Genomic DNA, 13,994 nt, shown 5'->3' on the forward strand with positions numbered 1-13,994 from the left:
GGGCTCCCTGAGGGTGCCGGGGGCGGGGCGGGCGGGCGCCCTCCCGCGCGCGCCTTTGTGCGGGCGGGAGGCGCTGCGCGCATGCGCGGCCCGGCCCCGCGCGGGGGGGCGCCGTTGGCGCGAGATAGGAAAGCGCCGCCAGCGCCGCCGCTCCGGACCCGCGCCCGGCCCTCAGCCCGCCCGGCCCGCAGCCCGCCCGGCCCGCCATGGCTCGCCGCGCCCGCGGGTGAGTGCCGGCCCCGCCGTGCCGGGGCTCCCCGTGCCCGCTCCCAGCCGCGGGAGGCTCCTCCCGGCTGCCCCGTTCCCGCTCGCCGGCCGGACAGCGCGGTGCGGGACGCAGGGCGGCGGCCCCGCGGTGCCCGCGCTCCGGCATCCCCCGGCTCTGCCCGCTCGGGAGCGGGGTCGGAGCGGGGGCCGCTCCCCGCGCCCCTCTGCGCCGGCGATCCGGGAGCTGCTGAGCTGTACCGGGGAAATGGTGCCGGTGCCCAGATGCAAAGTCCAGCCCGAAGGAGAGAAGGGCTAGAAGTGGAAAGAAACGCTCTTTCTCCTGCTCTGGGCGGAATAAAACTTGCGGGCAGGCGCTGGAGCCTAAAGCTGAGGATCTCCTTTCAGGCTGGGTGTGTGGGTGGATGTTGGTGAGGTTGGGGCTCGGTGCTGGAAGGGAGAGATCTGGAGCTCTGCTCTGTAGGGTGGAGGTTGCTCTGTCTCCTGCATTTTTATGAGGTAGAAATTATAATCTTTCTTTATTCACTTCTAGCGAGGACCAGGATGAGCAGCATTACCAGGATACTGATTTGGATGTGCCGGAGCAGCGGGATGGCAGGTGCAAAGTCAAGTGGACACCAGAAGAGGTGAGTGGGAGCCTAGAATTTGCTGAGATGTGCCTTGGGGGGGTGTCTGACGTGGCAACCCAGGCTGGGGTGACTCCACTCCAGCCTTCACCTGCCACCCACGATCTCCTCCTGTCTCGCTACTATGTGTCTTTTGTACTGGGCTCAGGCCTGAAAGAGGCTCAGAGGTTCAGGGGAGTTTGAAGCATAGCCTGAAGATCAAGAGCTCCAACATTTTTAGCTTAAACCTGTGAGTACTGAGCAAACACCACTGCCTGCAGCACTCTGGTGAGCACAGAGGGGTCCAGATGATGGCTGAGGCCCCAATGCACTGAAATGTGCACTGGAAATGTACTGCTTTTTCTGGAGCAAAAGCAGGGAGTATTGACTCTTGGGATCATGGCTTAGTCATCGTGGCCAGGAGCCTAAAATTAACTGGGATATTCTCTTCCTTCTTCCCAGTTTCACTATCAGTTTTGTGTGTTGTAAAAACTACAGGTGGAGTCAGAATACAAAGTTAAGTGGTCTTTGTGAAGGGATCAAAGCCTAGGGCTCATGTTGGGCAGGAAATAGTTTCATTTTTCAGCTACCCAGAGCTCACAGACAAGGATGTCTCTTACAGGCTTTCTGTGAAGTATAGGAGTTTCCAGGCCCAGGCTATAGCAGGGATCACAGAAGAGATGCTGTAGAGCCCTGTAGCACTGAAGGACAGAAGAGCACCAGGCAGATACACATCAGTCAGCTTTCCTGGCCACACAAAACAGTGGCTGAGCTGGGAGATGGACTGTCTGGAAATCAGGAGTGTTCTGGGGCTGGATAAGCAGGCCCTTGGCCACAGTGTTTGAATCAGACTGTAGAGTTACAGAGCTGAGCTCTTGTTTTATAATATATGAGCTTGTCCTAGCACAGAGCTCAGACCCAGTCCGTTCCAGTTGGGCTCCACGTACTGGAGGGCTGCTAAACACTGTTGTGAGCTGCCCTCCTCCCCTGAACATACAGTGTCAACAAAACCTTGACAGTTCAAAATATCTAACTTGTTCTTTTAGTGTCATCAACCTTGTGGTGTGTGTTGCCTCAGTGTATCTGGAAGTGGATGTTTTTGTCCTTTGCAGGATGAGCAGCTGAAGATGTTAGTGAGCCATTATGGGCAGAATGACTGGAAGTTCCTGGCCAGCCACTTTCCTGTAAGTGAGCCCATGCCCAGCTGGGTGTCCCAGTGTTTGCATGGTGCTGCTTCTCCTTGGGTTGGTTCCCTGTGCAGTGGGACTCTGTTCTGACAGAGCTCCAAGCTGTGAAATGGGGCTGCTTCAGGGCAGGAAGACCTTCTTGCACAAAGGACTTTCCAGGCTGAGTCTTTTGGAACTGGGGTGAGAAATTGCAGTTCCTGTCCCTGTGTCCAGTGCCCTGGGCCCAGAACCTCCATTTGTATTCCCTATGTGCTTCTGCAGGTTTTCTGTGGGACAGGCTGTGTATATGGGGACTGCTATCACTTTTGGAGCTTTCTGGGCCTCTGGAGCCTCTGGTGTAACTCAAGGCTGTTCCCATTCCTGTTCCAGAACCGCAGTGACCAGCAGTGTCAGTACCGCTGGCTGAGAGTGCTGAATCCAGACCTGGTGAAGGGTCCGTGGACCAAAGAGGAGGATCAAAAGGTGAGTCAGGGCTGAGAGGATCAGAGTGTTGGACTGTTTCTGTCTGCAGAGAGGATGGAGATGTCAGACCTATCCTCTGGTGTTGTAAACTGTGTGTAATTGTTGCCCTGTGAGAGCAGCTCTGTCTGCCCTGCTCTGAGCAGCCCAGGCAGCCACGGTCGGGATGTGATGTGATCTAGGCCTCTCCAGGTAAACACCTTCTCCCTTTCATACAGTGCTGCCACAGCAGGCTGCCAAGGGAGAGAGCTGAAAAGGGAATTAATTCATCTGCCTGCTGGCAGGTCTCCACCTGGCCTGGCCAGGTTGTATCTGAGAGAAAATAAAACTGACATTTCCTGTGCCACAGTAGGCAGGCTGGAGTGGATGTCTGAGGCTGGCTGGGTGAATCATGACTTCTGTGAGCCTGTTTCTCTGCTGGTTTCCGAGTCAGCTGAGAGGGGTTGGCTCACACAGACTCATCATCTTGATGTACTTAAAAAAAGTTGGAGTGAAATCCAAATTTCACCAAGGTTTTCTGGCATCCTAGTTTGGCAGATTCTCTGTAACACTCCTGCTCCCCAACTTCTTTCCTTTTTGATCCCATTATGTTTTGTCATAGCCCTAAGGAAGCTTCTGATGTTGTTCCCCATTCTTACAGCAGGACAGTTGTTGCCTGCTTTCCTCTTCCCTTTGCGTTGTTCTGACTCTGCCAGCCTAGCTATGCTGGCCAGGCTAGGCTGCAGCTCTCTTCTCATTGCTTTGGCCCAGCTCCTTGGCCTCAGTCTGGCATCTTTGGTCCATTTTACTGTGCTGGAAAGCCAAGAGTCTGCAGCAGGGACAATTGTTATGTGAGCATCACTTCTACCTTCACCTTTCAGCTCAGCACAGCTCGCCAGGGTAGAAATGTTCTTTGAGAACTCTTCAGCCACGATTTTGGTGGACTGGACATTGCAGGATTGTTTCATCCTGACTGTGCTCTGGACATTGTAGGAGCCTAGAATGGGTTCAGTGCCCAGAAGCATTTGTATTTGGGCTCTGGAAGAAGTGACAAAGCCCTGGGTGGAGACTAAGAGGCAAAGTGGATGCTTCTGAAGTGAATTTGGATCTCTCCCTGTGTGTCGTGGTGCTGTCAGGGCATGGAGCTGCAGCCCTGTCTGGGTGTATCACTGTTAAAGGGAGCAGCAGGCCAGTGCAGAGCTGATGGAGACAGCTGTCACACAGCCAGGTCCTTGGAAGCAGGGAGGGCAGAAGAGCCTTGTAGCAGGTGGGACTTGGTCCTTGCTCAGAAATAGGAATGTGTTTCTACATCTGGGCACCTGTCAGTCTCCACCCCGTGTTCTGTGAGGGTCATCTGCATTCACAGGTGCCCTGTGGCAAAATGTCTGCATGGAAACAGCCTCTTACCGAAATTTGGCTGAATCATTGCTCTCATGAGGGTTGGAACACCTGATAGCCCTGCTGGGTACCTTCAGCTTTTCCTCCAAAGGGGCCCTCCTTTGTCTGCCTTTACCAGGTCCCAGCAGAGGCGAAGAGCAAAGCCTGAAGAAGACTACTGACCTTCCCCTCCTTTATTCCATTTCCTTGTTTCCCTCCCACTCTCTCCAAAGGTAATTGAACTGGTTAAAAAATATGGCACCAAGCAGTGGACCCTGATAGCCAAGCACCTGAAGGGGCGGTTAGGGAAGCAGTGCCGGGAGCGCTGGCATAACCACCTGAACCCTGAGGTGAAGAAGTCCTCGTGGACAGAGGAGGAGGATCGCATCATATTTGAGGCCCACAAGGTCCTGGGGAATCGATGGGCAGAGATTGCCAAGCTGCTGCCTGGGAGGTAGGACCCCTATGCTCGCTGCTGCCTTCCCTGCTGGGTGGCCTGTGGAGATCTGTGTGTACTTCCTTTTCTAGAAAAAAGGCTCTCAGGATGGGGCTGGGAGTGTGTTGGAGCTGCTAGCTGTGCTTTAAAGCTGCTGTAAGTGGTGGTTTGTTCCCTTCTGCTTTCTCTGCAGGACTGACAATGCTGTGAAGAATCACTGGAACTCCACCATCAAGCGGAAAGTGGACACGGGAGGTTTCCTCAATGAAACCAAGGAGTCCAAGTCCCTGTACCTCCTCGTGGAGGTGGATAACAAGGAGAGGCCAAGTCAGATGACAGCTGAGAGCCAGGTACTGCCCTTGCAGCAGGCAGCTGTGTCAGTCCCCTGCCCTGCTAATGCATTCTGGAGCTCTTCATCCGTCCTTCTCCTGCCTCTCATTGCCTTTTCCACAGCCTGGTGTCTGCATAGAGAGCCTGTGCCTTCCCCAGCCTCCCAGATCTCTCCTTCCAGGAGCTAGAGGTGTTATGGGAGCCTGAGTGTGTTATCCAGGCAGAGGACAGCAGTCTGCTAGTGCTGTTACTTTGCCAATCCTAGTATCAAGTCTGTCTTGGACACTGAATATTCTTTTGGCTTCATTGCGCTGTTGCTGGTGGAAGAAGGAGGCTGCTCCAGCCAGTGTGTGTGTGGGAGCAGGGTGAAGAGATACTGTGTTCCTTTTTTCTAGAAAAGGAAGTACACACAGTGATTGTTTTCATGAAGAAAGCATGTAGTTTTTGAAGGCAGGCTCCTGGTAAATTGGAAACAGAACTAGTGCTACATGCTCAGCATATACAACTTTCTCTTGGGACACTTAAGTGAAACCTTGAATTAAACAGTTGTGTGCTCTTTATGTTGCATGGGCTCCTTCTTAGGTAATGTATGGGACAGAGCAGTGAGGGAGAATGGGGATGTGAAAAAAAACCCAGTGGCAGGAGAGTGGGCAAAGCTGAATGTGTCCAGGTGCTCTCTGTCCCCAGCACCTGACGCTGTTCCCTTGCTTTCTGCTGATATCTGGACTTCCTTTGTTTTATGTGCCAAGAACGTGCCGCCAAACTGGCCAGTGGATATCTCTGAAATAAAGGAAGAAGATGTCAGTGATGAGGAAGTGACGGGTGTGCAGGAGTTGCCCCTGGAGCTGCCAGCTGCAGGAGTGGCAGAGCAGAACGTGGAGGGGACCCCAGATGATGCAGTGCCCGAGGATGGCACTTCATTCGTCGAGTCACCGTACAAATGGGTTGTTGAAGCTGCCAATTATTTGTACCCAGGTTGTGCCCCAGCCTTCAGTGAAGCTCTGGACATGATTGAATCTGTAAGTAACAGACTCTTGTTCTTCCAGTTACTGTCAGGAAACTGATCCTCACCCTTTTTGTTTGAGTGAACTTATTGGATCCCCTTGATCATCATCCTGAGGAGGACTGGGTCTGTCATTGCCTTGCAGCTTCCCCCTGTCTCTTCCAGGGCTGGATTAGACCTTTCCAGCTGTGCCAGTGTTGCTGTGGGCTCTTAGGTTATCCTAGCTGGTTGTCCTTGTGCATGGGCTCTGCCTGTGTGGGAGGCTGTAAGTGCTGGCAAACTTGATTTCAAGCCCTTCTTTGGCAGCCAGAGTGTCCCTGGCTCTCCTTTTTGTAATGGTTCAGGCCCATAGGCTGCCCTGTCATGGGGTGGGATAGAGCAGGACAGACTGGGAATAAACCAAGCCCATTGTGCTGTGCAGGACAGAGCCCTTCACACTGGCATAATTGTCACCATTTGCTTTCAGTGGAGGTAGCTTCGCTGAAATTAGTTATTTTCAGCCAGTCAAGCAGTGCTGAGGGTTCTCTGGGTGACAGAGGCACAGCAGGGTGGGAGGCTGGCTAAAATCGACAGGGCACTTTGCTGCCATCAGAGGAAAGTTGCCTCTGCAGCCCCCAGCCTGCCTGAGGCACTTTGCCTCTGTACAGGAAGACAGCGTGCCTGAGGCTGAGCAGCAGCCTGTGGGCCCTCGGGGCCTGCCTGTGGGGTGGAGCTGTGAAGCAGCTCATTTCTGAATGGCTCTGGTTACTTTTAATCTGCCTTCAGCTGTGCAGGTTACACCAGAGCCCCATGCCAAACTTTACAGGTGTGCCCAACACTGTGGGTTGCTCTTGGGTGAAGTTGCTTCCTTCAGTCCCTGTCCCAAGCCCTCTGCCCAGCTGGTTTTCTTGTCCCCTCCCTGAGGGGATGCAGCTGTTTGTGCAGCTGTGCTGTGAACCAAATCGGGAAACCAGCCTTGCATAAATAGAAAAACCTTCCCCATGCACAAGCAGCAGCTTTCAGCTGGGTCAGATCCCTGCTCTGGCTCCAGCTGTGCCTATGGCAGAGGAGAGCAGAGCTTGAGCTGCCCCTGGCCAGGCTCCTTCCAAAGCTCGGTGTTGTCTCACACCCCCACTTATTTCCCCTCTCAGTTCAGCAGTCTGTGTGCTCAGCTGCCACCCTGGGCTGCTGCTGACGCCTTCCCTTGTGTGCAGGACCCGGATGGGTGGTGTGACCTGAGCCAGTTTGACCTGCCCGAGGAGCCCTCGGCCGGCAGCAGCAGCGGCAGCTCCAGCCCGGCCAGGCCAGCGCCCGGCGAGGCGGCACCGGCCCTGCCCAGCGTCACCGAGTACCGCCTGGACGGCCACACCATCTCTGACCTGAGCAGGAGCAGCAAGGGGGAGCTCATCCCCATCTCCCCGCACGCTGAGGGCAGGTTTGGCACCCCGCCCTCGGTGCTCAAGAGGCAGAAGAAGAGGAAGATCTCTCTCTCGCCCGTCACGGAGAACGTCACCAGCACCAGCATGTCCTTCCTGGACTCCTGCAACAGCATGACACCCAAGGGCACCCCTGTAAAGACACTGCCCTTCTCTCCATCTCAGGTATCTTCTCTCCCTAATGTCACGTGTTCCCATCAGCTCTGCCAGTTTTGTGCTCCTCCTGCCTTGCATGAGGCTGTGCCAGTGTGCAGAGCGTGTAGCTGCCCTAAAAGAAGGCTCAGAGCTGGTTTTTTGAACTGCTGCTCTTCAGCACTGCCCTTCCTGTGGGAACAGCAGCCTGTGTCTCCATCTGGGAGTGTCACAGTTTTAAGAAAGCCCAGCTACCCTGTGTGAGGGGCCAGCATGAGGAAGGAGCCCCATCTGCACAGCAGGGTGTGATGGAGAGCACACTGCTGCTGTCCCCAGGGCATTGCTGCCCCAGCTGTGGGCAGCAGAGTGGCACCAGTGAAAACTTGCTTTCCCTGTTTGCAGTTCAGTCACAAAGATAGGCTGGGCAGCAAACATCTTGTGCAGATCTATCTTGCTGTGCCTATGAAAATGCTCCTGGCCTTATCTGTGTTGCAAAGGGGACTCAGGATCTTTCAGCCTTTGCTGTGACTCCCACAGTGTCCACACAAGTGGTCTCCAACACGTGTCACCTTAGAGCGCTGTGGTGGTCAGACCCACGAGCGTCTCATGTGGAAGTGGTGGAATTGTGTCTATAAACCAGAAAAATGCTGCTGCATTCTCCAGCACAGTTCCCACTGCAGCTCTCTTGTCCAGACCCTCCCCAGCTGTGCCTGCCAGGCCTTTACTTCTGCAGCAGAAAACATAGGAGAGAGGCACCACAAGAGAGTCCAAAACATAGATCCAGGTGGACCTTGAATGAAAGGCCAGCATGAAGAAGTCAGAGCAAGACCCATAATGTACAGCTCTGCAGAGTGCAAAAGGCAGGAATGTCTGCAGTGAGTCTGAGACGGCAAAGTGCCTTGAGGCCCTGCCTCAAGCTGAGCTTCAGCCATCAGTGAATGTCACAAACACAGTTTTTCTCTTCCAAAAGGCTCTTGGGTGCAAACAGTGTATGGGAGCAGAGCTGTCACTTACTGGCCATTGGGAAGTGAAACCCTAGAAGAGCTAACACAGCTTGTTGTTTTCTCATAATTTAAGCTGAAGACTGCTCACTGCAAGACCTGTTGACTTGTACACTTTGTGTTACATGGGCTTCCCTCACGTTTGCCAGCCTGAGGCTGGAACAGACTGGGGGAGCTGGGATTACCAGTGCAAGGAGAGGTTTCTCTTCCACTCTGTAGTTGGTAGCTGTGATAGTTGTATCAACTCATCCCTTATGGGAAATGAATAATCTTTATAGGTGTGAGGCACCTGCTGGCAACTTTGATGTGTGTGTCTGTGTACAGAACTGTGAGTCTGTAACCCACCCTGGTTTGGGAGGGTTGTTTCTACTTCAGGGTTTCCCTCATATTTAGGAAAAACTAATGGCTTGTGATGCAATGTTGGGCTGCTTGAGCCTGAGTGTCTTCAATTTTTCTTTCCTGTGCTGTGCAGTTCTTGAACTTTTGGACCAAACAGGATACACTAGAACTGGAGAACCCCTCGCTGACCTCCACGCCTGTGTGCAGCCAGAAGGTGATTGTCACCACCCCACTGCACAGGGACAAGACCCCTCTGCTCCAGAAGAACTTAGCGTAAGTCCTGCCTCCTCCCTTCTCCACACAGGTCAAATTCAGACATAGCTCTCAGTACTTGTCATGGTATTACTGAGAGAGAGGCAAGGCAGGCTGGGGATTTCCTTAAATCAGTGTTTTGCCCCCCAAAACAGCTCTTTGAGCTGCAGGGAGCCAGTGTCCAGGCTGACTGGGAGCACAGCTAAGTGACCTCTGTTGTGCTCAGCTGCTGGGTGTGTTGTGGCCTTTTGTGGATTACAGCCTGCCTGATCCCTTGTCTTTCTCACTTTCCTTCCAGGTTTGTCACACCAGACCAGACATATGTGGTGGACAACACACCTCACACTCCCACGCCTTTCAAAAATGCCCTGGAGAAATACGGACCAATTAGACCTCTGGTAATTATTGGGCAGTGGCTTGTGGTACTGATGGATGCAAATGAGACACGGGGTGGAGGGAGCTGGGGCAGGGCTGAGAGGAGCTCTTATCTCTGCCAGAACAAAGGGCAGTTTGGTAGTGCCAGGCTGAGAGGGGAGGGGTGAAGGGAACATTGTCATAGTGCTAATTCTATTGTAAGGAATTGTGGAAATCTTAGCTCCTCTGTAAACCAGCTAAAAATGCCAAAAGCTGCCCTTGAATCAGGCTGCAGTGCTTGGCTGCTGATGACCTTGAGGAGCAGGGAAATGATCTTTATAGGCCTAGGCCTCCCTGAGGAACTGGATCTCCCAGCCTGTGTGTGCACACTGGTCTCTTGATGGCACACTGGGGTTCAGCTGATAAGTCCCTCATGCCTGGAGATCCTGTAAATCCATCAGCCCAGCAGAAAACTTGTCATATCTTTTCCAGCTGGGAAGCAAACAGGTTTTTGTGTTTGTCCTCCCACTGTGGGCTCTCCTGACCCCGTTGTCCCTTGAGGGAAACACTTGTGAGCCTGCCCAGCATACAGATTTTGACTGCCTTGTGCTCTCTTTCTTTTCACCCAGCCCCAGACTCCTCACCTGGAAGAAGACTTGAAGGAGGTGCTCCGAAGTGAAGCTGGCATCGAGCTCATCATAGAGGATGATGTGAAGCCTGAGAAACAGAAAAGGAAACAAGGGGTGAGCTGGCTGTGCATCCAGGACCAGCTGCTAAGCTGCCCTGTGCTCTTAAGGAGTGTTTTGGCTGATTTTATTCATCCTCCTATTAATGCCAAAATGTTTTTAGCCCTGTGGCTGCTCTCTTTTAATCAGCAAGAGGTGCCTGAGGTTAAGGCCTGCTTAAAATACTGCCAGGAGTGTCCTGGTTTATGCTGAGCTCAGGGCTTGTTGGCACACTTGGAGCACCTGGGGCAAGCTGGGCTCCCAGAAAACTGTGGGCTTGCATGAAAAGTCTCAATTTTCTGGTGGCCTTCCCTTCCTACTGAAAGCTCTTCCTCTAAACTGGTGGCTCGAGGTGTGAGGAGGGGGCACTGGAAGCTGCTGTGCCCTGTGGTGGGGGAAGGCTGCACACATCTTCTTCCTGAGGTGCTGATGCCATGCACAGCTAGGGTGACAGGGCCTTGGTGTGCACCCTCAGGATGGCACTGTGCTGGGTGGGTCATGCTGACACTGCTGTTCCTGCGTCCCCCAGTTGCGCAGGAGTCCCATCAAGAAGGTGCGGAAGTCTCTGGCCCTGGATATCGTGGATGAAGACATGACACAAAACCTGCCTGCCCTCCCCAAGACTGTGTGTTTCAAAAGAGCCCAGGTGAGGGGTTGTGTGCTCAGAGAGGGGCAGAGCTGCCTCTGCTCTGAAAAAACTGCAAAGCAGCAGTAGCAGCCTGGAGCTGCCTTTGAACAGTCCTTGTGAATGTGGATGAAGGGCTGGATTTCTTCTTTCCTTACACTTTTTCTCCAGGTGCAGCCTGTGAATTTCCTGTCAAGGTCTCTGAACCTCTCCTCCTCAAGCAGGAAGAATGACAGCGGTTTGCTAAACAGAGCCTTTGTGCAAGTGCAGCCAGAGAAAATGTCCTACAGGAAAATGCCAAGCCATTTCAGGCCACCAGCACCGGTAAGCCCTGCAGCACACACTGCTCTCCCAGGCAGGAGTTCCTCTGGCAGTGCAGCCCTTGGCCCTTGAGGAGTGAGGGACGGAGCTCTGAGCTGCTGCACAGGCATCCTTGCACTGTCAGGGTTATCTTTACACCAAGGCTGGCAGATGCTGAGCCAGGGGTGCCATTTTATGTTCCTCAAAGCCACAGCTGTGGCCTGCTTGGTGTGTTTGGCCCTGGATTTCCTCATGGGAATTCTTACCTCAAGGAATTTGGATGACTGCTCTGGCTGTAAAGCAAACTTTCCTTTTTCCAGTGGGCACTCCTTGAGTGGACAGCAGCAAGCTCATCTTTTTTGCTTTTCAGGGCAGAGCAACTCTGTGCTTAAAGGTTAAACAAGAAGGTATTTCCCACCCCTGTGTTTTTTAGGATGTTTCTGGGTTGTGGGGAAGGCTGTGTGCCTTAGGCAGCACAGGCTGGCTTTGTCCTGCCCCTTGGCAGCACAGAGCTCCAGCTGGCAGGGTGGCACCTTGTACCTGGTGCTGAGGTTGGTGCTGTTAGAGCAGCTCTGCTCCTCAGCTCTGCACAGTTGGAACTGGGTTGTGCTGGAGTCACAGCAGCCTACAGATGCCCTCTGGGGCATAAACAGATCTCTCTACAATCTTCAGTTGCAGGCAGGATGCATTCATGGAGGGTATCCCTTATTTGCTGGGCAGGGTAGCTTAGACAGGAGGATTTGCACCATAATTTTGTAGGTGTTTGCTTGGGTAGAGTCACTTGAGGTCTCTGGTAGTGTCAGTGGGGATGGAAACATGTGCTGTCCTTGTTGGGGGGTTAAACTGCAGCTGGGGGCTCCTGTGATGGAGTTTTCCCATCCCAGAATGGTGCAGTGCTGTCCTCAGAAAACTGCAGTGAGGGGGGATTTGTCACTGCATTAGAGCTGTCTTGTGAAACCTCTTTCTTCTGACAAATAGACACCCCTCAGCCAGAGTAATTCCTTCCCCTTCCCAAAATAAACCCTTCTTAAACACTTCCATTTCTCCTCCTGTCCTCGCCAGGGCCACATTGCTCTGAGAGCTAATAGCTCTGAATAAATAAACTTGGAGAGTGACCCGGGGGTGACAGGGAGGCAGCTGCTGTGGTGACAGAGTACAGGTGTGCAGTGAGATCCCATTGCCCACAGCCAGCAGGGCTGTCTGTGCTATTGCTGGGCTCTGGGGATTTATTGTGCTGCTCTGGTGCTGCTGGTAGCTCAAGAGGCAGCTCTTTCTTGAGGAAGCTCATCCAGCTCTGGGTTGAGCCTCAGTGGGCCCAAAGCCACTCTGGTGCTGCATGGCACGTTCCTGCTGCAGCCAGCTCTGGAGCCCTGGCTCCCTGCAGTGCATGTGAACAGGGTTTGCAGTTCAGGGCACTGCCTGTCTCCTGGCTGCATTTACCAAAGGGTTCTCAGGGGCTTTTCTGGAGTGCAGAAACACCTCGTGGGTGCCCTTTTTGCATACAGAGACTGAAGAAATCCTGGGTTCTGGCTCCTCCTTTGTGCTGTGGGACCCTGTTGAAACTGAAAGCACCAGATTGCTGTTAAGGATGGCATTTGATTAAAACAGACCTGGGGCCCAGCAGCTCCTGTAGGAATTGAACTGGTTGGCAATAAACTCCAAAGCTGTACTTGAATTCTTTCTATTGTTCTAGGATTCTTCAGGGCAGTGAGTTTTAATAGGTTTGTGCTTTGGGGTTTTTCTCTTGAGGCGAGTGAGGAAAAGCCCTGAAAGTGCACGTGGATTGTCTTGAAATGAAGCACTCACCTGGGAAACTGCTGAACCTAAACTCCAGAAATTACCACCTCAGCTGTGAGGAGTAACTGGTGGCGGGCCAGGTTCCTCCTGGTTGCAAGATGGGTTTTGAAGTTTTATTTCCTGTGTTAGTTTTGTTTATTTTTGCAGTCTTTTAGAACAGGATGTCGATGAGATGCTTGTCCTCTCCCTTGACTGTGTTGTACAAATCCTTTCTTTTCCTTCTGCAGATGACCAGGGCTTGGAAAGCAGTGGCCTGTGGTGGAACTCGAGATCAACTCTTCATGCAGGAGAAAGCTCGACAGTTTTTGGGCACGTTGAAACAGAGTCACACATCAAGGACCTTAATCTTATCATGAAGGATTGTTCTGCTTTCTAATTTTATTTTTTAAACTTTTTTTAATGAGTGGAAGGGGAACCACAGGAAAAAATATCTTCTGCCATGCCTTAGTATGTGGGAGTGGATTTTCTTTTCCCTTCAGTTCCCAGGTAGATGTACAATGTAATTAATTGGGCTAACTGCTGGCTAGTGTGTGGAATGCAAGCTTTGGGATCATTATGGAAAGGCAGACGAGGGAGGCTTGGAGAGCTGACAGCAAGACCTCTCTCTGCAAGGACTGAGTTCTGGAAAAGTGGAAGCAGCAGCAGTGTTCCACCTTGGAGCAGCACATGCAGCAGGCGCTGGAGACTGTCCTCACAGCATCCCTGGATTCCTGCTGCTGCTCTGGTACCTCAGGAATGGCTTTGTGAACTTTCCTGCATGCCTTGAGTCTCCCTCCAGGCTTTCCCCAGGGGATGGAGCGTCTCCCTGGGCTGGAGGAGGAGGAAGGTCGTGGTGCTGTGGGGTGGCCTGTGCCTGCAGCCCCTTGCTCCCGTGGGGCTGCCTTGTCCTGCCATGGCTCCAGCAGGGGCCTCTCCCCACGACTGTGCTCCCTCTTCCAATAAATAATGGTGCTCACATCCCTTGGGCTCTGACTCTGCCTCTCAGCACTCGGGGAAGGCAGCAAAGTGCTGGGTTTGTGTGGGCTCTTTGCTCTCCTGGCAAGTTGTAGAATTCCTGTTGGCTTCTCAGCATGGTGGAGAAGGGATGTTCCCCCCACGCACTCTTAGTGTTTTCATCAGCTGTTCAGAAGGTTTGGCCACAGTGTGTTTGAGTCGGGGTGGTTGGGATCCCTGCAGCGGTGGATGGAGGCTGGAGGAAGAGCAGCAGGATGTAGCAGAGCCTTTTTTGTTGCTCTTCATTCGGAGGCTAAAGTTGCACCCATGTAGCTATTGCAGTATGGGAACAGTAGCACTGCCCTGGTTTGAGGTAGCCAAGGATGGAATGTAATCTTAGCAACATATTAACTTTGCAATTGGAAAGGTGTTGGAAAAACTGAAGAGCGACTCAGCAGAACAGGAAGAGCTTTTTGGGTGAGCTGTGATGTGCTTTCCTCGGCCAAAGCCATCCTGGCAC

The 13,994-nt window shown here is 53.0% G+C and overlaps 1 protein-coding gene across 1 annotated transcript; it reads left to right on the forward strand.

Annotated features, from left to right (window-relative positions):
• The first annotated feature begins 726 nt into the window (after positions 1–726).
• MYBL2 (MYB proto-oncogene like 2) lies at positions 727–13,491 on the forward strand. The gene is made up of 13 exons (XM_063402254.1): positions 727–851; positions 1,943–2,014; positions 2,387–2,479; positions 4,066–4,286; positions 4,462–4,618; positions 5,348–5,617; positions 6,795–7,181; positions 8,622–8,761; positions 9,039–9,138; positions 9,724–9,837; positions 10,349–10,465; positions 10,616–10,768; positions 12,769–13,491. Exons 2-13 carry the CDS (start codon positions 1,958–1,960, stop codon positions 12,895–12,897), a joined length of 1,938 nt encoding a protein of 645 aa, XP_063258324.1. The 5' UTR covers positions 727–851; positions 1,943–1,957; the 3' UTR covers positions 12,898–13,491.
• The last annotated feature ends 503 nt before the right edge of the window (positions 13,492–13,994 follow it).

Source organism: Prinia subflava, chromosome 8 (genome assembly GCF_021018805.1).
Source record: "Prinia subflava isolate CZ2003 ecotype Zambia chromosome 8, Cam_Psub_1.2, whole genome shotgun sequence".
Taxonomy (NCBI): Eukaryota; Metazoa; Chordata; class Aves; order Passeriformes; family Cisticolidae; genus Prinia; species Prinia subflava.